Source organism: Canis aureus, chromosome 21 (assembly GCF_053574225.1).
Source record: "Canis aureus isolate CA01 chromosome 21, VMU_Caureus_v.1.0, whole genome shotgun sequence".
Lineage (NCBI taxonomy): Eukaryota > Metazoa > Chordata > Mammalia > Carnivora > Canidae > Canis > Canis aureus.
In genome coordinates, this window is record NC_135631.1 from 2,148,176 (window position 1) to 2,174,296 (window position 26,121).

Here is a 26,121-nt window from a genome sequence, read left to right on the forward strand (position 1 = left end):
CACACTGGGACATGTATGTGCCCACAGGGTATTTCCAACCATAAGACTTGCTATGGACTATATTGCATCCTCCCCTAAATTTATATGTTGGTGCTCTAACTTCCAGTGTGATGGTCATTGGAGGTAGGGCCTTTGGAAGGTAACTGGGCATAGAGGAGGTCATGAGGGTGAGGTGTCATGTGGAATTAGTTTTCTCAGAAGAAGAGACAGCAGAAACCTTGCTTCTCTCTTGCTCTTCCCACCAAGTGAGGACACAATGAGAAGGTGGCCATCTGCAAGGCAGGAAGAGGGCTCCTACTAGGAACTGAGTCTGCTAGCATCTTGATCTTGAATTTCCCACGTCCAGAACTGGGAGGAAGAAATGTTTGTTGTTTAAGTGATCCACTTGTGGTATGTTGTGGTTGCAGCCTGAGCAGGCTTGGTGTATATGCACCTAGGGCACTCACACATGTACACACAGGTTCACATCAGCCCAGCTTGTATGTACCTGTGTGCCCACACCTGCGTGTTACACACAGCACTGGTGGATGGATTTGCAGTGCACACGTCTGCATGGTGGCCTGTCCCCATCTCTGTGCCACCCCCATTCCTGAGCATTATGGCTTGAGTTCATTGTCATTTATTGAACCCTCCCATTGAAGAAAAGGGTGGGGAGCAAGAAGGAGAAGCTGTCTTTGTTAGGACTGAGTCAAGGAGTCCAGGGGGAACCCCTGGGGAAGGAGGGTGGGACAAAGGCGGCCAGTGGGGAAGGGCTATGGCAAGGCCTGGGCTGAGGGATGAAGAGGACAAGGGTAAGGTATAGAAAGGCCTATGGTGGAACCTTTGAACTGGAGCATGGACCTGCTCAGCGGCCCCCAAGGTGCCCTCAGAGCCCAGAGGCAGGCGAGGACCTGGCTAGGATTTGTTTCTGGAGGGCAGAGAAAGGGGGCTCTGTTGCCCTCAGCAGGGGTCCGGGCCTGGTCCACAAGGATGCAGAGGGATCCTCTGGGATGCTTCTTTTGCTTCTGGTTCCTGCTTTGGTTTCTTCGTCTGCCAGGACCTAGGGAAAGAGATCTCAGGAAAAGTCCTGGGTCTGGACCTACTTCCCCAGTGAGGAGTTCCAGAGGGACCAGAGGCAAGGGACTGACCAGGTCTCTATGTCTTCGATAGTCTCTGGCAAGGGCCGATTGAGGGTCTCAGGCAGGAACAGGGTGGCACTGCCTCCAAGGAGGGTGATGGTCCCAAATAAAACATTAGGGATGAAGGGCTGAAAGTCTGCTGTGATTTTCACCAGTGGGGCCGCCATGCTTCCTACACGAGTCCACAAGTTGCTTATGCCCATACCTGTTTGCCTTGGGAGAGTCCAGAGCAGGGGTTGGCAGCCTGTGTATGATTCTTAAAGGGCAGCTCTGGGACCCCTGGGCAGGAGCAGGAGGATGCCACAATCCCACCTGACCCTGCATCCTTTGGCTGGGCCGGCCCCGAGTCCAGCACCTACCGGATGACGGTGGGGTATAGCTCGCTCGTGTAGAGGAAGAGGCAGCTGAAGGAGCTGGACAGGCAGCCCTTCCCAAACACAGCCAGGGCTGTCCTCAGGGTTGGCAAATCTGCAGAGGGAAGAAAATGCGATGGACCTTGGGCTCAGGAGCACCTGAGTGTTCTCACTCCTTAGCGGACTCTGTCTCCCTTTTTGCTTTGGCTGCTGGAAAGCTCAGATCTAAATTTAAAGCTGAGTAATAGTCCCTCTGCTATTTCTAGTGATTTGCAGGCTGTCCTGCTGCAGTTGTGTTTTTCCCTGGCTCTGGTTCCCTACTCTCATATTTTGTTGTATATATGCTTGTCCTAAAATAGCTCAAGTTCCTTTGGAAGGATACGGGTATATCAACACACAAGCATCTATATAAAAGTGGCTTTTCCAAGGTCATGGTAGAGTAGGTTGTGGGGTCTTCCCTGAGCACTTAGCTCTGTGTTTTTCTCACACCAGCTTTTCTGTAGCCATGTCACCAGGCCATGCCCAATCCCTGAGCAATCCAATCCCACTAGCCAGACACCACCATACTTTGCCCAGTCTGAGTCAGATCTGGAAAGGAGCTTTGATATCATTTAGCCAACTGAGTTATTTTCTAGATGGGCGATATGAGCCCCAGAGAGCCCAGGGACCTGCTCAAGGTAACACAGATAATTAGGGGCACAGGCAGCAGAATTGGGGTCCCAGCCTGTGGTAACCTGTGATGTCCACGGAAGCATCGGGCCTCTTTCAGAGGGTTCTGGCCTAGCCCTGGCTTCTCACCCGAGGGCACAAAGATGAGAGCCAAGATGGACCCTCCTGCCAGGAGGAGAGCACAGGACTGGGTGATGTGTCGGCCCAGATGGTTTATAGAGAGGACGGCGATGAACTTGGCCGGAATGTCGACCCCACCAAAGATGAGCTGGAGGAAGTAAAGGTTCACTCCAAATTCTTCCACACCCATAGCCAAACTGTAGTAGGCAAAACCGGTGGAAAACCTGAGGGGAAGAGAGGGATTGATTGGCATCTGCAGCTGAACTGGTCTCTCCCCATACTGGTCAATGGTCACCAGGATGACGAACAGTTTCATTTCTTATCCCAACTGCAGCTAATTGGTAGGGGCTGCTGGAGAGTTGTTCTGAGCTCTTTGAGATTGTGTCTGGGCTCAGTGCTGGGATTCATTGGTTATGTCTGATGTGGGTATGGTCTAGGCTGTGGTGGCAAAGATGCCACATAATTGACTCCTGAGAATATCAGGACTGGCGGGACTCTGGGAGGCCAAAGGAGGTAGTAAATGATCTCTCTTGGTTGGGTAATAGTTTAACATCTAGAGTGGGAGAGGGGAGAGAGTCAAGCTGTGCATATGGGTTAGTTGCCTCCCCTTTCCCTCTCAAAACTGAGAGATGCCTTTTGAAGTCCCTGGACAAATTGGACCCTATTCATGTAGGGATAGAGGAGTGTCTCAGAACCTGGTTACAGAAAGGGCTATGTAGGAGCTGTAGAACGTCAGGCAGAAGAGAAGACTCAGGAGAAGCATGATTTCTGTCTTCCAGCTCTGAGGGCCAGCCTTGCTCTGTGGTATCCCCTAGGGCAGAACTGGACCAGTGGAGGCAATGACAGAGAGGCATGGAATGGGGAAATTGCCATAGGGATGTGAGCTGTGATGGAGTCTGGAACATTTGCCTTGTGGGCAAGACCCAACATGGAAGCAGACCCTGATGGCCGGAGCCTAGTGTGTGGCGAGGACACAGAAGATTTATTTCCAGGATTGGGGTTGGGCTGGGGCAGCCCAGGGAGGAGATCTCTTGACTCCTCTTTGCAGATGCCCTAGGCTTTCCCCTTAGGTGAACCTGCCAGAAGCCTTGTTCATCACCCCTGTTTGGCAGAGGTGCTAGGGTGCGGGCAGGGAGGGGTGGGTGGTTACCAGGCCAGGGAAAGACAGAAGGTCACACGGCGCAGGTTGGGTGTCCGGAACAGGTCAGCGACACTATACTTGGCCTTGGCCAAGGAGATCTCCTTCTGCATGCTGAATTTGAGCTCCTTTCGGCAGAGGAGAGGAGTGTCATTAGTGATCAGCTGGTGGGCAGGAGGGAGGAGAGAGGGAGGTGCAGGCCTGGTGTCTCTGGAGGACTTTGCTTGGGGCATTGGCTATGATGTTGGCTTATGAGCAGGGAAGCAGAGGCAAGAGGAGGGCTCCTGCTCCAGACTATAATCCCTCTCTGCTCCTACCTCCATGCGCAGTTTCTCTCCTTCTTCCTTCTTGCCATTGAGGGTAGCCACCCGCCGGAGTATTTTCAGGGCCTTTGAGAATTTTCCAGACACGACCATCCAGCGTATGGACTCTGGTATCCACCTGGGTGCCAGAATCAAGTCACAGTGACTTGCCCCCTGCCAGAACCTTGTTTGAGGGGCCGGAAGGACTGAGGGGTAGGAGGTCCAGAAACCCGAGCTGTTTTACTGCAGATTTCATGGAATTTAAACGGGGCCAAGCTTTGCACCTGGACTGCCTGCAGCCAGCACAAATTCTATCATTCTCTTCTTTCCCCTTCCAGAAGAGCTCTTCCTCTGCCCCCTACCTGGGCCACTTGTTATCCTTGGGTGTCTTCCTTAGCTAGGAGACTTGGGCCTCGGCCAAGGCAGGTGCATCCTGGGGAAGGGACGGCATGTTCGAGGCTAGACAGCTGGAGGATCCCGTACATTCACCTCCCCAGCCTTCCTTGGGCTGCATCCCAGGGTGAAGAAGGGGCAGGGCTGCAGCCCTGCGGCAGCTTGAGAAGGTGGCTTGGAGTAGGGATTGTGGCTTAGGGAATGGGTTTGAGGCAGAAGACCAGTTCTGCTAGAGTACAAGCACAGCATAAGGTCCTGGGATTGGTGAGTGGGCAGCCGATGTCACTTTCCCCACCTTTAGGCTATACTTTTGGGGTTGGTTCACCCTGAGCAGACCCTGAGTGTCATTAGGCTAAGAGGAGTAGAGGAGGTGGATGTGTGTGTGGGGGTGGTACAAAGGATTGATGTTTTAAAAAAGTCTGGTCTGAGTGGGGTCAGTTATGTCTGTGGCCTCCACCGGCATCCAGGACTTGACTCCAGGGAGGGCCTGGGGGAGTAGGCATTGATCATCTAGCCTCAAACCACAAGCCCAGCCGACAGTGACAGTGGTGGCCTCCTAGGTTCAAAGCTATCCTGCTGGCCTTGTGGTCTCATTTCTGCTTAGGCAAGGTCGACAGTGAGTTCCTCCCACACACCACAGCCAGGGCCTGGAATCTGACCTCCTCTCCCCGCAGATAGTAACAGATTCTTCTGATTAAGGAGCCTTCCTGCAGACCAGGCAAACATAACCCGGGTGATGGGCATTATTGTCTTCATTTTGCCTAGGAAGATCTTGAGGCTCAGAGTAGGTGAGGCTTGACCCAAGTCACAGGGGGAAGGGGCCTAAATTCTGGACCGTACCCTGTTGACCATCTGCCCTTACTTTGCCCTCAATACTCTCTGTTCTTTGTCTGCTCCCATCCCTGGCTGTGAACATTCCCTGGCTCTACCCTGGACCCTCCGACCACCTCTCTTTCCACAAGATTGTCCATCCCCCTCTAGATGATTCTATTCTCATTTTCAAATAAAGGCCCATCCCAGTTCTGTGTCTTTATGTGCAAACCTGGCACAGGGCAGGGGGTGGGGGTGGGTAGCTTCACTTATCTGAGCTTCCTTCCGTTCCCTCATCTGTAAAGTGAGACAATAATGCCTCCTTCATACAGAGATGCCATGAGGATTGGGATGACCTAGGTTGATGCCTAGGAAAGGGCCTTGCACATAGTAAGTGCTCAGTAAAGGGTCACTCTGAGTCAGTTAAATGTCTGACTCCTGGTCTCAGCTCAGATCTTGATCTCAGGGTCATGGATTCAAGCTCCACATTGGGCTCCATGCCCAGCATGGAGCCTGTTTAACAAACAAACAAACAAACCAACAAACAAAAAACAAATTATATTTTGGGGATTCAGGTCCTGTTTTCAACATGCCTTAGGTCTGAGGTGATGATAGTGAGCTCTTGACCTATTTGGGGTCTCTGACACACCAAGACACCTTGATTTTCCTAGATTCCCAGGCTTGGGTTTTCCATTCCTTTATATTTCAAATTTAGAAGTCACCAAACTCTGTGGATTTGTCTTTCAAAATGCCTCTCAGACTTGTTCCTGAGGTTCCTCTTACCTTCACAGACATGTCCCTTCTCTCTTTCATCCCCACCCACATGGGTCTGTCCTTGTGTCACAAACAAGCTTGATCAGGCCTTCCCGCAACACAGACACATTCAGAGGCATTCTCTGTCCCTCCACATGAAGTTGAGGCTCCTTGGCTTTCTGTGTTCTCTACAGTCTGGCCCCATACCCTGTATTTCAACTCAGCCCCTTCCTCCACTGACCGCCCCCCAGACACTTGCTCCTGCAGCATACCTTTGTGTATTAATTCCTCCTTTCTGGAATGCCCTTCCCGACTCTGGAACAGAGGTGTCCTGGGATAGAGTCAGCCAGCCTGGTCAGACATGGGCTCCCCCTGTTTGGCCCCAGCGGGCATAAGGAGGGAGATGAAGAGGAGAGGGCCACATACCAGGACAACAGGAAGAAGGCGAAGAAGGGAATGGACACGGTTAACTGTAGCCAGCGCCACTGGGGGATGGCATAGGCCAGGCCAGGCAGAAGGAACTGGCCAGCGGTATAGAAGTAACCCATTAAAGTTGACATGATGGCCCGCGTCTGGATGGACACGCATTCGACATCTGCAGGAGGAGCCCAAGGACCAGATTAAGATCGTGCTGGGCCCTGGGCAACCTTCCCATGAAGGAACACCCGCTCCTGCCCACCCCACAACAGCTACTTGATCTGACGCCGATCGTAAGGGCTCATTGCCCCCATACCAATGCTATGAATAAAACTCAAGAAGGTAGGACTCAAACTTAGGTCTCTCTGACTTCTAAGCCCACACTCTTTTTTTTTTAAAAAGACTTAAAAAATTATTTTTAAGTAATCTCTATACCCAACATGGGGCTCGAACTCACAATCCTGAGATCGAGTCACATGATCTACCGACTCAGCCAGCCAGGTGCCCCCCACCCCTACTCAAACCCACGCTCTTGACTGCCTCTCTAGAGGCAAACGACTTCCCTTGTTAGGCTTCAATGTCCGTGTCTATAAAATGAGGACAACAGTGTCACCTCCTTGTGTGTGTGGACTGAATGGGATCCTGTACCCGGTAGACCGTGAGGCCCGGGGTAGGGTCCTCCGTATTGATAGCTGCTGCTATTATGCTTCCTGTTGTTCTTACGCTCAGAGAGGGCCTCTGAGATCCTGAGAGGGGCAGCATCTTACGTGACCAAAGTCACAGGGAACCTGTGTTGGGCCAGGCCCTTGGTTTCGGGCTGGATGCCCCCCTTCCAACTCATCTTCCCACGCCCCCTCCCCCTGTGGCTCACTCAAGATCGCAGTGCTCAGGACAATCCCTGAGATGCTCCAGCCACACAGGAAGCGGAAGACCATGTAGACGGAGAGGCTGGGGCTGAAGGCTGCACTTGAGCCGCTGGCTGCCAACAGCAGGTAGCTACAGGTCAGGACGGGCTTGCGGCCAAACCTGGAACTCACAGGAGAGGAGAGACGGGGTTAGCCACGGTGAGCTAGCTGAGACAGTGACTCTGCAGGTCTCAGGGCAAAGAGTTGGACTCCCTACCTCCCAAAGGGGGTAGGCAGGGCATGTAAACTCCTTCTTTAGACAGAGCCTCACTGGTAATTGCTATGTTTTTTTGACAGGTTTGCAGTTACAGGTTCAAGTTAATGAGTGATCACCTGCCCCCTGCTTAGTGGCCTGAGCAGAGGTCAAGGGACTTCCTTCCTATCCCCAAACAGTCCGTGCACCCCACCACCACTGCCACTGCCACATAGGCGCTACACTGCGTCTGAAAATCTTGAGGCTTTTCCCCAGGGTCTGAGGAGGTAGGAAGATTCCAGCTCAGAGCTTTGGGGCAGAGAGAGGGCTGTGCCCTGAAAGGGAAAGGGACTTGCCCAAGGCCGCATGGCAGGGACTGTGCCTCCTGCCTCCCCTGGCTCTCTGCTTCTTTGGGCATGCATGGGGGGGTCAGAGTGAGGTGGGATGTCCTCATAGATTGTGCCCCTGCTCCAGAGGCCCCAGGGTCTCACCTGTCCGACAGGTCTCCCAGCACGATCCCTCCGATCAGTGTGCCTGCCATGAAGAGAGACTGGGCCACCTCCTTCAGTTTGTTGGAGCTGCACACCAAGTCCCACTGCACAGGAGAAAGGCAGTGGCAGCCTGGCTCCATCTGGACCACCCTCCCAGCCATGCTCAGCCGGTGCCCCCCAGGGGCCGCCTTCCCCAGCACCGTCTCCTGACTTCCCTGAGCCTGGCCTCCTCCTCCCAAGGCCAGTTCTGCTTACAGCCAGACCCCGGGCTCCTCGGGTCTGCCTGTGGCTCTTTGGGTCCCTGACCCTGAGTGTGTACTGACAGTTCCTCTCCAGCATGTGTGGTCTGTCAGGAGCTTGCAGGATCTGCTTAGCTGTCACATTCAGGGGCTGCCTAGATCTCTCTTTCCTTTTTTTTTTTTTTTACATTTTTAAAATTAAAAAAATAAAATTTATTTATTTAAAATATTTTATTTATCTATTCATTAGAGACAGAGAGAGAGGCAGAGACACAGGCAGAAGGAGAAGCAGGCTTCTCGCAGGGAGCCTGATGTGGGACTCAATCCCAGGACCCTGGAATCACATCCTGAGCCGAAGGCAGACACTCAACCTCAACACTCAACCTCCTGAGCCTCCCAGGCATCCCTAAAAAATAAAATTTAAATTCAATTTGCCAACATATAGTATAACACCCAGTGCTCATCCCATCAAGTGCCCTCCTCAGTGCTCATCACCTAGTTACCCCATTGCCCCGCCACCATCCCTTCCACAACCCTTTGTTTGTTTCCCAGAGTTAGAAGTCTCTGGTGATTTGTCTCCCTCTCTAATTTTCCCCACCCAGTTCCCCTCCTTTCCCTTACAATCCCTTTCACTATTTCTTATATTCCTGGTATGAGTGAAACCATATGATGATTGTCCTTCTCCGATTGACTTATTTCACTCAGCATCATACCCTCCAGTTCCATCCACGTTGAAGCAAATGGTGGGTATTCGTCTTTCCTGATGACTGAGGAATACTCCGTTGTATACACAGACCACGTCTTCTTTATCCATTCATCTGTCAAAGGACATCGAGGCTCCTTCCAAAGTTTGGCTATCGTGCACATTGCTGCTGTGGACATTGTCTCTCTCTCCTCCACGGGGAACACTGCTGCTCCATCCCACATCCCCTGTCTCTGTCTCTCAAATCTCTCCTCCTTGGGAATACCTTCCATCCACATTCACTTAATTTCTCCCTCCCCTTCAAAGCTGAATCTCTTGAATGAAAAGCTCTACTTGCTGTCACCCCGGCCTCATCTCCTGATCATTTCTCAATTCTGCACTGCCCCCACCCCCCCACCCCCCCTGGCACCACGCTGTTGACACTGTGCTCTCCAGAGCCCCCTATGAGGTCTTTTTCACTGAGCCCCCTGGAACCTTCTGTAATCTGACCTTCTGGCAGCCCTTGGCATTGCTGATGCTGACTCTCCCTCTGCCAGATCTTCCTCTCCCTATTTACCACTCCTCCTCTTCCTCCATGGGCTCCTTTCTCCCTAGGGCTCTTTATGGGTCTCCCTCTCTTTTATCCATTCTCCTGAGGAAACATCACCTGCTCCTATGGCTTCAATTTCTACTTTGTGAGGAAGACTCCAACCCATATTTTCAGCCCCACCTCTCTTCTGGCCCTGAGACCAGTTGAGTCAGTTGCATTCTGGAAAATTCTACTAGATGATGTCTCAGGGTCACCTCAGAGTCAACGAGACTTGTGCCCCACTCCTCACGGGGTCTCGATCTCAGTGGCTGGGAACCCCACCTTGCCTCATCCCTCTCCAGGGCACTATCAATCCATCTTCCAGTTTCTAACTTTTGAATATTTCTGGAATCTGGATTCTTCTCTTTCCACTGCTACTATCTTAGTGCAAGGTTAATAATAATGGCTGATTTCATGGAGGGCTACAGGGCACCCGGCACTGCTGTAAGGAACCACTTCCCAAGCTTTAACCTCTTCAGTCCCCACAACAACCCACAATGCTGGGGCATAACTATCATCATCGTCCCCATTCTACAGATAAGGAGACTGAGGCCCACTAATGATGACTGTGGAGATCTTCAGACAGGGCTCCCAGCCTTTGATTTCAGTACCTTCTATTCATGCTTCTGCTAACCTGCATGACTTTCTAAAACACCACTCAGGTCAGGTTCCTGTCTTGCCTAAAGCACTCCCTGGCTTCCTCCTGCCCTTTGGGTAAAGAGAAAGCTCTGTTGGCACAGATTTATAAAGCCCTCATGCTCTGGCCCCTGCCTACCTGTCTGGCCTAATCTCTGCTAATCCCCAACATACACCCTTTGTCCAGCTGTCTTGAACTACTTGTGTAATGAACTGGAGAATTTTATTCACTGAAAATGCCTCGCAAGAATGTTTTGGAAATGAAACAGTGTGGGGGAAGAACCATGCATCCCAGAGAGCTCTTTCCACTTTTCCTCTGCTGGAAGTGAGGGGGATGGAGTGGATGAAGACTCCAGGTCTTCCGGCTGTCTCCTGGTGGCCCAGAATGGCCAGTGAACCCAGTGGGCTCTTCTGGCTGAGAAGGGAGCCTGCATGGTATGTGTATGGTGATGCAGGAGGGTAAAGAGTGAAGGAGGAAGTGAGGGGGTGTGAGGAGGAGTATGCCAGAGGGTGTTTAGAGAGACTTCCGGTACTTTGTGGTATGCTGTGGGAAGCTCCTTTAGGAAAATCTAAAGACCTACTGTCCACCTAAATTCACTCACATCCTCCCCCCTTCCAAAATAAGCATACATTTCCCAGGTGACCCAGTAATAAGTGGGGCCACATAGTTCTTGACAATGGATTGTAAGTGGAAGAAATGCTTTTCTTTCCACCTCATTTTATTAAGAGAGAATCCATGGTCTGGACTTGAATGCTTTCTCCCTTCCTCTTGGTGGGAATGGTGACAACTAGAGCAACTCTGGAAGCCATGTATTAAATATGGCGAAGCTGCTGTCAATCTGGGTCCCTGAATAACCCTATGGATAAAACTGCCCATTGACCTGAAATTCCCACCTTAGATCTATTGCACGAGGAAGAGAACCACTTCTGTATCCTGCAAACCATTGAATTATTGTTGACTCTTTTATGGCAACATAGCCTATCCTGATAGGCCACAAGAAATTGCAAATGGAAATTTGATTCCCCCCCTCCCCCCCAACCTCTGTGTCACTTAGTGCTTTAAGAAATCATTCTGTTTGGATCATGAGAGGGTCAATGTCAGACCCATCTGTGTTAGTTTAAGGCTGTTGCCCTTCTCCACTGTCTGAGATCACATCTGCTGGGTCTTGGTTCATACCATGCTATTTGTGGTGAGGTACGCATTAGAATAACTGTCACAAGTCAGTTTCTACTTGAAAATTGAGCAATTTACAGGAAATATAATTCTTAGGATAGGCTTTCAGTCATGTTTAAAACATGCCCAAATCTTTATAGTGGCCAATAAGTTCCTGCAGAATCTGCTCCCAGATTTATCCCTGTTACCTTTCTGCTCTCATTTGCTACTACTATTTCCCCACATACTTCACTGTAGTTGGTCTTCTTGCTGTCTCTTAAACATGTCAGGCACCTCGGACTCTTGGCATATGGTGTTTTCTTGGCCTGGAAAGTTCTTTCCCTAGGTAGCTACTTGGCTTGCTCCTTCACCTCCTTCAGATCTTTGCTCAGACATTATCTTCTCAGTGAGAACTCTCTTGACCACTCTATTTAAAATTATAACTCCCAGAAGTCTACATTCCTCCACCCCACTTTCTTTTCTTTATAGCATTTGTACCATGAGACATATTATATAGTTCCTTTTTGTGTGTTTATTTCTCCTGCAAGGTTATCATCTTGATGAGGGGAGAGTGTTTAGTTTGTTTTGTTCACTACTATACTTCCATTGCTTAGAACAGTGCCTGCTACATAGTAGGCACTCATTAAATACGGTTTTTTTTTTAGATTTTATTTATTTATTTATTTGTGTGTGTGTGTGTGTGTGTGTGTGTGTGAGAGAGAGAGAGAGAGAGAGAGAGAGAGAGAGAGAGGCAGAGACACAGGCAGAAGGAGAAGCAGGTTCTATGCAGGGAGCCTGACGTGGGACTCGATCCCGGGTCTCCAGGATCATGCCCCGTGGCTGAAGGGGGCATTCCACAGAAAGAATAGAGAAATGGAAAACCTTCATGGTTAGGATATGCTGATGTCTAAATGAGAATTCATAGGGTCTACATCCTAGATACTATGTGGAGGACAGTTTTGCTTTGCCAGAATGATTGTATGTCAGGATGGAGAGTGTCTAGGCTTATATGTAGGATCTATAACCACGTGTTAGAAAGGAGGACTGGAAAAACATCACAATCAGACTCGAAAAGCTTCCTTGGCAACGGTCTACTAGGGAAGGGTAAAATGAGGGTTTAAAGCTCAGAAGAAGGGCTTTGTGGTTAGAGCTTAAAAAAAATCTTGGATCTCAAATGTATACTCTTAGTTGTTCCCAGAGATTTCATGGCTAATACAAATCATAAGAGCTGATGATAAAAATGTGGCCAGGGTTGCCCTGCAGATCAACACAGATCCATGGGGCTCAGATCTTGGATGTGCAACTGCTATGGGTGAAATTGTGTCCCCTGAAAAGACAGGTTGAAGTCGTAACCCCTTAGCATGTGGTCTTATTTGAAAATAGCATTGTGGCAGATATAGTTAGTTAAGATGAGGTCATCCTGGGGTAGGTCTGGGCCCTTAACCCAATATGACTGGTGTTCTTGTCAGAAGAGAAGATACAGACACAGAGATAGAACATCATATGACAATGGAGGTAGAGACTGGAGTGATGCATGGATAAGCCAAGGAATGCCAAGGATCATGGACAACCCCCAGAAACTGGAAGAGGCAAGAAAGGGTTCCTCCTTAGAGCCTTGGGAGAGAGCATCGTTACATCTTAATTTTGGACTTATTGTTTCCAAAACTATGAGGTGATATGTTTCTGTTGGTTTAAGCCACCCTGCTTGTTGTACTTTGTTATGGAAATTCTAGGAAATAGATATACTGTGTGATTCCCGTATGTTTGGAGGACCTGTGGGCTTGGTAGGTGGTGATAGCAAGAGGATTGGGAATGGGAGAGTGTGGCCATGAGGGAACCAGAAATAGAATTGGAGAGATTTTTAAAGGCATCCTGGAATTTGGGGTCGGGGAGTGGGGAGGGAAAGATACCTAGAGACATTTTAGGCATTCTTCTGTATGGTTAGCTGTACCGAACTCCTGAGTAGGCCTTGTTAAGAAAACCTATAGCTGAAGGCTTGATTAGTCTTAAAGGTGTTGAGAATGTGGTTTATGTTCCTTTGATTTTGACTCAATGCCCAGGCTGGGCCACATGGAGTCTGCAGTTTGAGTCGGTTACGCTATCGCTATCGTTAGATTCCGTGACAGCGTCAGGAATTCCTTTCTGCTTTTACACTTGTCATTGTGTCCCTCCCTGTTCTAGTCATGTTGCCAGTCTTTCAGGCCCTGGAGACAGAACAGGAAAGCTCAAGGCCCCGAGAGGAATCGCAGCGGTCCTGTGGGGAGGGCCTGTGTATTGAGGCCCACTCTGGCCTCGGGGAGCTGCAGGGTGGGTTTTTGGACTCTCAGACAGAGCAGGCACCCACAGGGCTGAGATTCAGTGCTGTGGGAGCGCTGGGCTACAGCTCCTCTCCAGGGAACCTAGAGCCCACAATCCATGCTCCCCACACTTTCCAGACTTGAAAGAAAGGCCTTTGTTTTCTCTTAATGTCCTAGTAAAGCTCTTTCTGAAAAATTCCAACCTTGTCTTTGCTGAACTCAGAGAAAGGAATGTGTGGTCGCCCCTGCCAGGAAAGCTTAGGGGATCAGGGCAGGGGTGTGGGGTGTGGTGGGGGGTGGGGAGACTCCCTCCACTCCGGCTGGACCCTAGATGTGCTCGCTCGCATCACCTGCATGGTCCTCCCAACTGAGCCTCCTTCGGAAGGAAGTCCCTTGTTATCCTGTTCTACAGATGAGAGGACTGAAGTGGAAAGGGGAGCCAACACCCCAGGTCACTGGCTGTGGGGGTGGAGCTGGGACCTGTGCTCAAGCTTGCAACTCCCATTCCCTCCTGTGAGAGGAGGGCTAGGTGGAAGCCCTGGAGTGTGGCCAAGCCACGGGCCCCCTCGAATCTCAGGACATGTCTGTTAACCATAATAGTGACAACAACAGCCACAGGGGCCGCTGACGTTAGCTGAATGTTCTGCAGGGGCCATGCACTGTGCTAATGCTGTCTTTGCATGGTCTCCTGTCATTAAGAAACCAGGACTTCTGGCCTCGTGACATTCCTAGTAAAGGGCAGAGTCAGGAAGTGAACTCTGTTGCTTGACCCTGGCTCATGATCACACATTGTCCTTCTAGGGGGTGGCCCCTTGCCTCCACTAACTAGGGTCACCTGGACCTCAGCTGGTTGCCAGATCCCACGCACCTTTATTACCACCCTCTACACTGCAGCTGGCATATTCAGACCCTGCCTCCACTCTACAGACCCACCTCTAGGTGAGGCCCAGCCATTGTTTTACCTCTGCCACATGGGGACCTAAACCCTGCTCACCCCACCCCTAGCAGATGGAGCACAAATTTGCCACAGTTGGAGCCACAGACAGAAAAATCACTGTGCTGGTAACCAGTGCCTTGCTGGGTCTGGCCACTGACACTTTCCTGGCTGTTTAGGGGCCTCTTCCATGGGTTCTCACAGCTGAGAGTTCAGGGGCCCAGGCCTGATGAGCAGCTGACCCAGAAAAGGGTACCCTGAGGACTGGTGAAACCCTGCGTTTGTTGGAATGCAGATTCACATGGCCCCGAGTGCTAGAATGGTATCTGGGAACTTGACTGGCACAGATGTGAATTGATGCTTGACCAAGTACAAGACCTGCAACCTCTGTTCTTGGCAGGCTCCTGGGAACCTGAGGCTCACCCTGAAGAGGAAGCCACTTTCCAGCCGTCAGCAATGTCTGGATCCCTCCTTCCGGCATCTGACAGGGCAAGGCCTTCATTCAGCAGAATCTGAGCACTTTACTATGCACCTAGCCCAGTGATGAAAAAGATGGGATGGAGGCGCACCTGGGTGGTGGTCGGTTAAGCGCACGACTCTTGGTTTCTGGTCAGGTTGTGATCTCAGGATTGTGATCTTAGGGTCGTGATCTCAGGGTTATGAGATCAAGACCTGCATCAGGCTCTGTGCTCAGTGCAGAGTCTGCTTGAGATTCTCTCTCCTTCTCCCTCTGCTCCTCCTGTTCATGTTCTCTCTTTCTCTCAAAATAAATAAATGAATCTTTTATTTTATTTTAAAGATGGGTTAGAGAGACACCTTCCCTGTCCTGGAGGAAGTGCTGCCACCAGAGGACGTGGATCTGTGAACAACAGCCTCCAGTGGCCACAGCGTGCTCGTTCACACTGACTGTTTGTGGGTGGGGTTACACAGTCTTAAGGAGCCTGATGGCCTGGCTTTAACTCCTAGATCCATAATTTATGAAATGTGGTGCCATGGGCCAGGGTTTCCTCATCTGTACAAATGGGACAAGAAAGGTGCTAACCTCAGGGTTGTTGTGAGGATTGAATGAATTAATATGGGCCAAGTGCTTAGAGCCATCTGGCACAGGGCAAGTATGCAGTAAGTGGTAGCGATGATTGTTATGTCACTGCTTCTTGCACAGTTGTCTCTCTGGCTAGCTTCCAAGTGTTTAGAGGACATGGATGGTAGCTTTCATTCCTTCTCTCTGATTTCCCAGGGTCCAGCTGTACAGCAAGTCACCCATACATCTGGGAACTTCTTTATACATACTGAGGCATCTTTGATTCTCTCCCCAGGTCCCATGGATTCTGACTCCTGAAAACTCTGGTGTCTATTCCCACTGTTCCTTCCAGTTATTATCTTTTCCCTGGATCCCTGTGGGAGCCTGCTAACTGGTCTCCCTGCCCTGGGACTAGAACTCTCCAAAGCCACTCTCTGTCCTGCAGAGTGACCATCCCTGGAGGCTGACCTGAACGCACCACTCCTACTCAACACCATTCAATGGCTCTCTGTTTTCTCAGAACAGAGGCAACACCCGGGCCTTAGCATCCAAGCCAGGTCCTCTTCTCCAGCCCCATGTCTGGTGGCCTCCATACCCCATGGCTTCGCCCCTCCAGCCTTCACCTGTCTCTTGAAATCCTGACTGTTTTGTTCTCATCCTGCTCCTGCACATTTGACTCCCCATGCGGTGGCTTTGGCCTGGGGCACACTTGCCCACTTCAACCTGTCTGCTTACTCTCTCCCTTGTCACACCCAGTGGAGTGTTGCTGATTCCAGCTGGCCTTCGTGGATCCCCCTCCAGGCTGGTTAGATGCTCCTACTCTGGGCTCCCAGAGCACTCTGAGTGTATAAAGCTCATATCCATTCATTCCACAAATACTTATTTCACATAGTGCCTCCTCTGGGCCAGTCACTGTTCTAACTGCTGGGGATCCCTGCCTCAGGAAGCTGCCGGTGGTCCTGGAGGGGTGGCTCTGTCTCCAAATTAGAGGTGAGTTCCTGCAGGGCAGGCAGGGAGCCGGTGGACTTTGCCTCTGTGTCCTCAGTAGTATGCATGTGGTTGTTAGTAAATGTTTGTTTGATGCTTTTGGGGCACTGAGCTTGGCACTGGAGAGAAAAAGTAGCTATGACGGGGAGGAAATATAATCTAGGGGATATGAGAACAAGTGTAATAGTTAGGAGCATGACTCTGGGGCCAGGTACCTGAGTTCAGATCCCGAATCTGCCGCTTTATTAGTGGTGTGAACTTGAACAGGCTCCTTAACCTCCATGCTTTGATTCTCCCATCTGAAAACTGAGCTTATGATACCAACTACCTTATAGTGTTGTCAGCAAGGTTAAAATTGTTAATATTTATAAAGTGCTTAGAACAGTACATGGCACATAGTACATGCTTTATATAAGAATAAATATCTATTAAACACACGAAAAACAGGTATAGAGACTAGGAACATAGATAATCTTGGATTCAAATCCTACCTCTGCCAGGTCCTAAGCATGTGTAATCCTGGGAAAGGCTCTATATGCCACCTCCTGGGATTCCAAGAGCCCTGCACGCAGCTTGTCTGGCACAGGACTGGCACAGGGTAAGCTCTTTGAAATATAGCTCTCCTAATGAGGCAAAAGCAACATACTGCCCTGAGGGACCCATGGGGCCTGAGGGGACAATGAAAACACTGGCCTCTGTTCCCTGCTTAGATGCCCTACCCTCCGGGAAGCCTCCTGGAATCCCATGGTTCCTCCCTTCCCTGCTTCCTCCTTTCAATGGCCAGAAGCCTGTATCCCTCTGTGCCTCTTGTGGGTGTTTGCTTTAATCCTAGTTCCTTTTTTTTTTTTTTTTTTAAGATTTTATCCATTTATTTGAGGGAGAGAGAGTGAGAGCATGCAAGCAGGGGGTAGGGGCAAAAGGAGAAGTAGACTTCCTGCTGAGCAGGGAGACTGATGTGGGGGCTCCATCCCAGGACCCCAGGATCATGACCTGAGCCAAAGGCAGATGCTTCACTGACTAGCCACCCAGTGCCCCAAATCCCAGTTCTAAAACTGACCTGCTCTGTGATACTGGACTCTCACTTCCCTTCTCTGAGTTTTGGATGCATAAAAGGAGATAATATCACGGTGAGAATCACAATGTGTACAAAGCACCAAAATGTGCCTGGCAGTTTGCAGATCCTCCATAAATGCCCTTTCCTATTTCCTCTCCCTCCTCCTACCATGGTCCCCTGACTGGCCTGTCACAGTTTGTTCGAGGGTCACATTTGCCTCTGTCATTCCTGGGGATGGCAGGTGGAAGAATCAGAGAGTCAGCAAAGGGCTGAACGAATGGCAGGTAAACCCTTGAGTAACTCTGGGAGTTTTGGGGGTCTGCTCGGGCACTTTTCCACACACCTTGTACACTGTCTGATCCCTGCTCCGCACAGCCTCCCATCTTGGGACAGGATGGAATTTCCTTCTTTCTCCTTGTTGCCTGGCTAACTCCTTTTTTTTTTTTTTAATTTTTAAAGATTTTATTTATTTGTTAGAGAAAGATTGAGAGTGAGTGAGCACACCAGCATGAGGAGGGAGAAGCAGACTCCTCGCTGAGCAGGGAGCAGGGATCCCATTACTCCAGGATCATGACCTGAGCCGATGGCAGATGCTAAATTGATGGAGCCACTCAGGTGCCCCCTGGCTAACTCCTGAAAGACATTCTTATCTCAGCCTGAGGGTCACTTCTTCGGGATGCATCCTCCCAGGCCTGCCCCGGACCCCTGTGCCCAGCCCTAAGGACTTTGACGTTGTAATTTTACATTTCTTTATGTGGTACTTTCATCAGTTAACGTTCCCTCACAGGGCTGTGGACCCTGTGGTGGCAGGGACAGAGCATTTTTGTATCCTTATCGCTTAGCACCATGCCTGGCACAGTGTTGAAGAAATGCTTGCAACTCTGTGAAGAAGTCTAACTTTCGGGTTTGTCTGCATCTGCACCAAGTCCTTCCTCTTGGCCTGTCTAGTGCCCTGCTCTCTAGTCCCAGTCCTCGAGAGACTAGAGCCCAGCCTGTCCCCCTGCCTGTCCCCCTGCCCCCGAGCATGGCAGGGTATGGGGGTGCATCTGGGGGTGGAGGAAGAAGGGGTGTCTTTGGGCATACCTCAGTCACGATGGAGCTCGTGGTGCTGAGGTCATAGACCCAGCCATCCAGGCATGGCTCGGTGGCCCCCTGGGTGTCGTTGGGCAGGCTGGCATTGGGCAGATGTATGAAACGGAGGCACATCTCAGGCTTCCCATTCTGGTCCTTGGGAAGCACCCAGAGCCCCTCGGAGGCGTTGGGGGGTGGGTGGCAGTGGTGGGCAGGCGTGGTAGCTGTGAAGATCTGCAGCAGGTTGTGGTTGGCCAGGTTGAGGATTGGGAGGCCTAGCAAGACCAGGTTCAGGAACTGGAAGGGGCCATTGCTGCCCACACGGTCCATGAGCTCAGAGAAGGCCATGGCACTAGGCAGGATGAGCCAGAGCTGCAGGCAGGGCACCTGGCCAGGGAGAAGTAAGTAGGCATGTGGGTCCTGTGTGGGTGTTTGTGGATAGGTGTGGAAGCACAGTGGGATGGTGTGCCAGGTGTATGCGTGAGCACCAGTGTGTAGAACAGTGTGTGTATAAATGTGCACAGGTAGGGGCTTGGGTGCGTGTGTCCGTAGATTTACGCAGATACATGAAGACACAGCCAGTGGCATTTAGTGGCATGGGCCACAGGTGTGTTTGGATGTGTGTGCACAGGGGTGTGTCTACAGTGATGTGTATCTTGAGGCTGGAGTGTAAGGTGCAGCTGTGCGAGGTTGGGTATGTGCTGTGTGTGTGTGTGTGTGTGTGTGTGTGTGTGTGTGTGTCTGTGAGGATGCATGTGCTCAGAGAGGCTGGTCACACATGCCGCATGCATGGGGTGGTGCAGGCCCCACAGCTGGGACCAAGGGTCGTGGACATTGGCAACAGGGGCCGGATGGTGGGGGGAGGTGGGGAGGTCCCTGCTCCCCCTGAGCCAACACACAGTGTTAGCGGAGCCCAGCAGAGCCTGCTGCAAAGGTCTCCCCCAAGCCTGGAGTCTCCTGGCTTTTGGCTGTCCTCTGGGGCTGGGTCCCCCAGGCTGGGGCAGCAGAAAGGGCCCAGGCAGGTCCCAAAGCACATAAGGGACTTGGCCAGTTGCAGTAAGGAAGCAAGGCCTGACCTTGGGGGCTTCTCGGGGGCCTATTGGGGCTGGGGCTTGTGGGGGGCGTCCCCATTTCTCCTTACCTGGTAGTTGGGCCTGGCTCCCTCCGCTGGGGCTGGCGGTGGAATGTGGCTGAAGCCCTTTGACTGTCCCACAGTCTGGTCGCTGCTGTAGTTGGGGAGCTCAGCGCCAACAAGCTCTGCTTCTGCCTTCCCGGGGGGACTTATATAAGGCATAAGTTGTTTCCCAGGCTAATGTTTGACTTTCTTTTGAGAATTAATGGTGCTGGCAAGGGAGGGTGCTGGGGACCCACCGAGCTTGGCTTTCGTCAAAGAGCTGCCTCAGCAAAGGCTGGGGAGGTGGTGTGGCTGAGCCTAGCAGGGCTGCTGGCCACCCAGGGGTAGGTGGCCAAGGCAAGCTGGCCAGAGGGGGGTCAGGGAGGGGTCCGATCTGGGTCCTGAGGACCCAGGGTCTTCTTTGTGCACCTGGCATGTGGGCCACTGATAGGGGTGCTGCGCGGGCATCACTTCCCCTGCCTGCTGCCTCCTGAGAAGCAGCCTGGAGCCTCATCTCCCAGGAAATGGTAAGGCACGTCCAGCAGAAAATGTCACCAGGTCTGGCCCTGCAGGCTCCGGGCTTTCATCCGCCGGGCTCCTGGGCAGCCAGGGATCCCCTGCCTGAATCTCAGGCTCTGCAGAACAGCACCCTTCCACCCGCGCTCTCCATGGACAGGCTCCTCTTCTGATCAGTTGCTTCCCTTTGGGGACAAATCGTTGTCCCTAGTGTTTTGTTCTTTTCTCTGAATGATTTTAATTATAGAACAATGTTTTTCTTCCAGAAAACATAGGAAATACAAATAAGCCGAGCACAGCAAATCATCCAGCCTCACCTGAGAGCTAACCCTGTGTATGTTCTGATGTATGTTAGTCCAGACCTGTCCTCGTCAGGGACTATGGTCTAACCCCCATTTTTGAGCCAACAGAGGCTCGTTTAACCTCACAGCAGCCCTGTGGCTATTCTAAGCACTGTAAACTAGGAGAGTAAGGAACAGAGAGGTTAAGTCACTTGCTCACCGTCTCCCAGCCAGGAAATATCAGGGCAGCAGCAGTGGGGAGCCAACATCTTCTGCAAAGTCTGTGGGGCCCTTGTGCTAGCCTGCGTCTCCCCCCTCAGCATCACTCCTGCCTGCCTATAGCTCTCCGGTTCTACCTGCAGGGACTCTGGGGAGCAGCCCCAACCCATCTGCTCTGGGGGCTACTGAGGGGCCCACCTAGGGCTCCCCTTCTTGGTTGGGGAGGGGGCTTCCCATTCTTCCCCTCAGCCCCCCTCTCCATCCAGGCAGCATCCAGCTCCCTGGCTCAGGCAGGCCTCCTCCCCTCGAAACCTCTCCCAGCCCCTTACCACCACCCCCTCCAGGGCAGGGTCAGCCAGTCGGGCTCTGCTCCCCACCTGGGCCCAGCAGTAATTGATGTGCTCAGCGTGGCCTGAGGCAGGGCGAGATCCGGAATCATCAAAGGAAGATTAAATTATGCTCTGAAGCAGCCAAGGGGTTGTTTTAGGAAGGTTTTCGACTTGAGGCTTGTGGTGAGCGGAGTTGCTGCTGGAGCCCCCCTGTTCTGGGCATTCGCCCTCTGCCAGGTTTTCTGGCTCCTAATTGGGCCTGGGTTATTGGTCTGTTCCTGTCCTCGTGGAGTGTTGTTTAAAGGAGCCTGGTGACTCCCCGTGGAGGCTGCTGGAGGTGAGCCAGAGGATAGACGCGTAAGCCAGGCCGGGGTGGCCTGGCCCCCAGCGGATGTGCTGGGATTCATGAAATCTGAACCAAGGAGTTCTCTCCGCCAGGCCCAAGGGAATGGAGTCAGGCACTTGCTGTATGACCTTGGGCAAATCACCTCCCTCTGGGCCTCTCATTTCTCTTCATTAGTTAAGTGGCTCACACACACACACACACACACACACACACGCACGCACACGCACGCACACGCACACGCACACACGCACATTCCAGAAATCTTCTATTCAAATAGTATGCTGGGTTTGTAAGGTCGATCTATAAAGCAGATATGAGAGGAGGTGGTCTGGCTAAAGTGGGTACGAAGGTGGAGAGAAAGCTGCCCCTTCCTCACCCCCGCCCCCCAGCTCACCCTCCCCTTGGCATCGTCTGTCCCCCACTGCTCTGCCTGAGGCATCTCCATTATATTAGAGGATCTGTCACTTCTTCCTTGCTGCGATACTAAATCAAATATGTTGAAATTAAATTTTTTTTAAAGAAATGATACATCTGGGAAATCTTACACGCTAAATGCATTTTTAGTTTGGGATATGGAAATGTATTTTCTTCCTTCCTCCTTCCTTCTCCCTTCTTGACTTTTCTCTCTTGTCCCTTCATCTTTTGTCTGAGCGCTCCCCTGTGTCCTTTTAGCTGCAACGGGCTTAATCAGTGGCCCCGTCCCTGCTGGGCCCCAGCACAGGCATGTGTCTTCAGCTGGAAGGCCTAAGGAATCATCAAGTTCAAAACCAGTGTCCTGACCTTACATGCAGGGAGACCAAGGTTCGGTGAAGGAAGGAGCACACTCCTGACCCTTGACTTCCCTGGCTCCACTGCAGGCTACCATCCTTCTAAATCTTCAGTTTGCTGAAGCAGAGGACGCGTCATGACAGGTAAAACAGGGGAATCTTATTCTGTGGGAGCAGCAGTGGGGAGTCTGGGCGTTCTGGCCAATTACCGAGACCACACTGAACTTTCTGGGGGTTATCAGCTCTCCCACCTACTCATCTCTTCATTTGTTTGTTCATCTCTCCCCCGCCTCCCTCCCTCCTTCTCTTCCTCCCTCCCTCCCTCCCTCCCTCCCTCCCTCCCTCCCTCCCTCCCTTCCTCCCTTCCTCTTCCCTCCTTCCATCCATCCATTCCTCTCTCCCTCCACCCATCCTTCCCTCCATCCCCCTCCCTCCATCTTTCCATCCATCCGTCCATCCATCTATTCCATCTACCCACCCCTCCATCTGTCTAATGTGCCTCATGCCTTGTATGTATGAAGCCCCATACTAGGAGCTAAGGTGCTTGCTCTACCCTTCAGTCTGCTTGACAGAGAAAATAGCAGCCCAGAAACAATTACAGCACAAAGGAGATTGGCCTCAATGACACAGGAGAGTCCATGCAGTTGTAGTCCTTTCCAGAGAGTGAAAGAATGACTAGATTTGATGGATCAGATTATGGTGAACTTCCCAGAGAAAGAGGTGTTATTTACACTGGGTTTGGACGATTGGGAGGTAGAATCTGGGAGGGACCAGCAGCCCCAGGGGTATGATTATAGGCATGTTTGGAGAAATGGAAGGTAAGTTGGATAAACAGTGTGGACAGGACCTTTCTGCCTACTGTGGTGGTGGCCTTGGTTCCAGGGGCTGGGACATAGCTGTGATAGTCTCGGAGGGGCTGGTGATCCCCTGGGCTTCTCTACCCCTGTGCACTGGGAGTGGGGAAGGTCTTGGGTTTGTGGCTCACCAATGGAGTCATGCTCAGTAGTATCTAAACACATTTTGTGAAGTGCAGATCTTTCTCACCTCATAAAGTTTCCATATAGTTGAGTGGGCCCTTGGAGACCTCCAGGTGCTGCTGCCTGCCTGCCTCCTCACTGCCCTATCATGGGTTCAAGTCAGAAGCTGCGACATGTATAGGGCCCGTCCTGCAGCTCAGACTATGGCCCTAGGTGGGGATAGAGAGATGCTCAGTAAGTTCCCAAGAGCCAAGAGCTATTCCTAAGGGGCTCCAGATTCAGTCCATGTCCTTGGATGGCTCTAAACAGAATACGTGGCCTGTACGAACCTGGACAAGGGATTGTCCTCTGCCTTCAGACCCCTCTTTCCCCTCCATTTATTCTAAAATTTCCTTCACAGGAACCAGGCAGTTCAGGGAAGAGGGATCTTACATGTCTGAATTTGAATCTTGCTAGTTGTTTGGCCGTGGGCAGGTGGTGTCACCTGGTTAAGCTTTAGTTTTCCCGCTTGTAAAATGGGGATTAATACCCATCTTCTAGGATTGTTGGGATTTATAAATAAAGTACATAAAACCCTGAACACAGTGCCAAGCACACAGTACTTAATTTGAGGGTCAGCCCTGAGGGAACAAGCTTCAGGAAGCCCAAGAAGTTCCAGAAGAAGAGGAGGAAGAAGAGAAAAGGTTGCTAGAAGAAGAGAGCACAGGAGGGGTTGGCCTTTGGCCCTGAGGGTCGCAGGCTGGAAGGGCTTCCAGGTGGTGGAAGGGGGGCTCTTGAGGCTGTCCTTGGGCACCTGGAGTATGTCCTCACCCAGCCAGTCACTGCTGAGCCCATCATGTTGCCAGGCAGGCTGGGCCTCGGCTGTCAGCCCAAGTAGGAAAGGGCAGGGACACAGGTCCCAGGATGACTAAGGGACTGTGCTTGAGTGACCGGAGACCCCAGCCCAGGGCAGGCCAGGAATGGCCCTCTTCAGTAGCTTTGAAGAGACTGGGGGGCTGGCGGGAGTCGCTCCCTGCTGGCACACTTCAGGAACTGTATCTCTCACCTCCAGGACGTGGCCAAGGTTCCCAGCCCACCTGCCACCTGAACCCAGCGCAGAGAGTGGATGGATGTATGTGGACCTGGAAACCCCTACACTGGACAGCTTCTCTAAGACCTTGAGGGAGGGGACCCCCTAGCTCCAGGCTGATGCAGCAGATGTCTCAGTCCCTGTGTCCCTGGCACTGCTTTCTGCTTATTAAATGCCCGAAACCAGGGTTGGCCGGTACAGATGCCCACAGGGCCGGGTGATGTGAAAAAGTGGGGTGGGCTAGGCGTGGGCTGTGGTGAGTGGCTGGGTGCAAGGAGAAGTGCAAGGCACATGTCCGGTCTGAAGGGGGCAGTGGTGCTCAGCGCCAGCTGGTGTTGCCATGGGAATATGCAGGCTTGGGTTGCCAGAGCTTCAGATATTTTAAAAATAGCTTGAAATCTGGACTTTGTGAAATTTTCCAATTGTGTAGGCGACCCTTCTTCCCACCTTCTGGAATCCCTTTGTCTTTTCTGCTTCTACCACCTATTAGAGCCACAAACTCCCTCAAGTGATTCCTTGTAGAGCAAGGTAGGATTTCCTTGGGTTCATCCTCCCCTTACTCCTTGCTGGACCTCAGAATTTGGTGAGCAGGGCCTTCGGCTGTCTGTTCATTCAGCAGACATTTCTCTAGCACCTGGTTTGTGCTGGGTCTTGTGCAGAGAGGTGTGGAGGATGGGAGAAGGGAAAAAGACAGAGTGTGGCTTTGGGGTCCACAGAGCCCTGGAGGGATAGTGGAGGGGACAGGCATCCGTGGAGGCCGTGCCGGGCGTCAGGAACCCTAAGGACACTGCCCCATGTGCTTCCCTCCAAGACTTCATACCAGAGTGGTGGTTTCTTGTCTGAAATCGGCCATAGGGGTGGGGTGGGAGGGTTGGCTCCATGCTGCATTCATGCTCTTTTGTCATCTTTTCACCCGCTATTCCCAAGGTAGGCTCCTCTGGGCTCCTCAGATGTCACCTCCTCAGAGAGGCTTTCCAGGACGTGCTAGGTAGAGTAGCACCCCCAACTTTAGCAACACCTTCTCTAACAGGCTCCCTGCTCTTTATAGCATGTGTCATGGCCGGGAATTCGGACTCGCTGGTCTTCCGCCTCTCCTGCCCCTGGCCATGTGGCCATGAGGGCAGGGCCTGGCTCAGACCTATTTGCTACTGACCACGCAGCAGGGGCTCTCTGAGGTCATGTTCAGCAGGTGCACGCTGTCCGCAAGCCACCCTCCTTTCCATCTCTTCTCAGGGAGCCGTCTCAGCAGGGGGAGCGCTCAGCCTTGGGCCCCACCGTCCAGCCCTAGAGTCTTCACTGGCAAAATGGGTGCAGCCCTAACAGTTCTAACCTCCCGGGGCTGGGAGGAGAGCAGGTGCGTGTGGTCCTGTGACGTGAAAGTCTGAACTCTGTCATGGGGTGTGGTGTCCCTGGGGCCTGGCTGGGAGCTTGGAGCCCATCTCACACCCAGCCCCCAACCCCCAGCAGCGCGGTTTTCCACTTGCCTTGGTTCCTGCCTACAGGCCTGCCCTGCAGTTATCTCCCTGCTCTGGGCAGAAACGCCGAGTGAAAAAGATGGGCCGAGGCTCCCGGAGCGGCCGGTGCAGGAGAGAAGCCACGGATGCAAGGGCGGATGTTCAGAGCCTGAGAAATCCCAAAGCAACTGCCACTCTTGGTCCTTGGGCTTCCAGTAGCTCCTTCCCCTCACCCACTCCTGGGGAGGGCCCCTGGCAGATGAACCTTCAGCGTGGCATAGGCATCCGCACGTGGAGGCTGTGGCCGTGGGGACGGTTTGACGGCCAGAGATGCCAACGAGCAGATGTGTAGGTGCCTGGAGGGGAGGGAGCCTGCGGGTGGGGGTGGGGGTGGGGGTGGGGGCCCACCCTGTGGTTTCCCCTCGGCTGCCTTGTGCGTGCTGGGTGCGCAGGGTGTGGAATCCTAGATGGCTGTGTCGGGGTACGCGGCCGTGGTGGCCTCCCCGGGCTCTGGCCTCCCCTCTGCCGTCAGGGCTGTTTATGAAAGGCAGACGGTGAAGTGTATCGGGTTTGCAGAGAACTCAAAGCTGACGTTGAGGGCATCTGATGAGGAGGACAGGGTCGGACTCCAAAGGACTGGACGGGCGGTGCTGAGCCTGCCACCTCCTAGTCACACCACTTCAGACTAGTCGCATAAACTTCCTGAACACTGGCTGGTCCGTCT

General features: G+C 52.1%; 1 protein-coding gene and 1 long non-coding RNA gene across 5 annotated transcripts in view; one reads left to right on the forward strand and one right to left on the reverse strand.

Moving 5' to 3' along the window:
* LOC144292191 (uncharacterized) overlaps positions 1-25,762 on the forward strand; it is a 76,719-nt gene extending 50,957 nt beyond the window's left edge. For 2 of the 3 annotated variants that reach the window (XR_013359665.1, XR_013359663.1), the window contains exons 3-6: positions 21,803-22,041; positions 23,926-24,138; positions 25,177-25,297; positions 25,446-25,762. This is a non-coding gene — a long non-coding RNA (uncharacterized LOC144292191). The remainder of the gene's footprint in view (positions 1-21,802; positions 22,042-23,925; positions 24,139-25,176; positions 25,298-25,445) is intronic. The other variant, XR_013359664.1, reaches the window with a different exon arrangement.
* Positions 604-19,682, reverse strand: SLC22A8 (solute carrier family 22 member 8). 2 transcript variants are annotated; one of them, XM_077862074.1, is made up of 11 exons: positions 19,467-19,665; positions 18,338-18,712; positions 7,663-7,766; positions 6,945-7,099; positions 6,083-6,251; positions 3,716-3,839; positions 3,411-3,526; positions 2,270-2,484; positions 1,478-1,586; positions 1,128-1,331; positions 604-1,039 (listed from the first exon to the last, which is right to left on the reverse strand). In XM_077862074.1, exons 1-11 carry the CDS (start codon positions 19,617-19,619, stop codon positions 940-942), a joined length of 1,824 nt encoding a protein of 607 aa, XP_077718200.1. In that variant the 5' UTR covers positions 19,620-19,665; the 3' UTR covers positions 604-939. The 2 variants fall into 2 exon arrangements, with proteins under 2 accessions (XP_077718200.1, XP_077718201.1); XM_077862075.1 differs by lacking the exon at positions 18,338-18,712 and having other exon boundaries at positions 19,467-19,682.
* Positions 25,763-26,121: the final 359 nt, after the last annotated feature.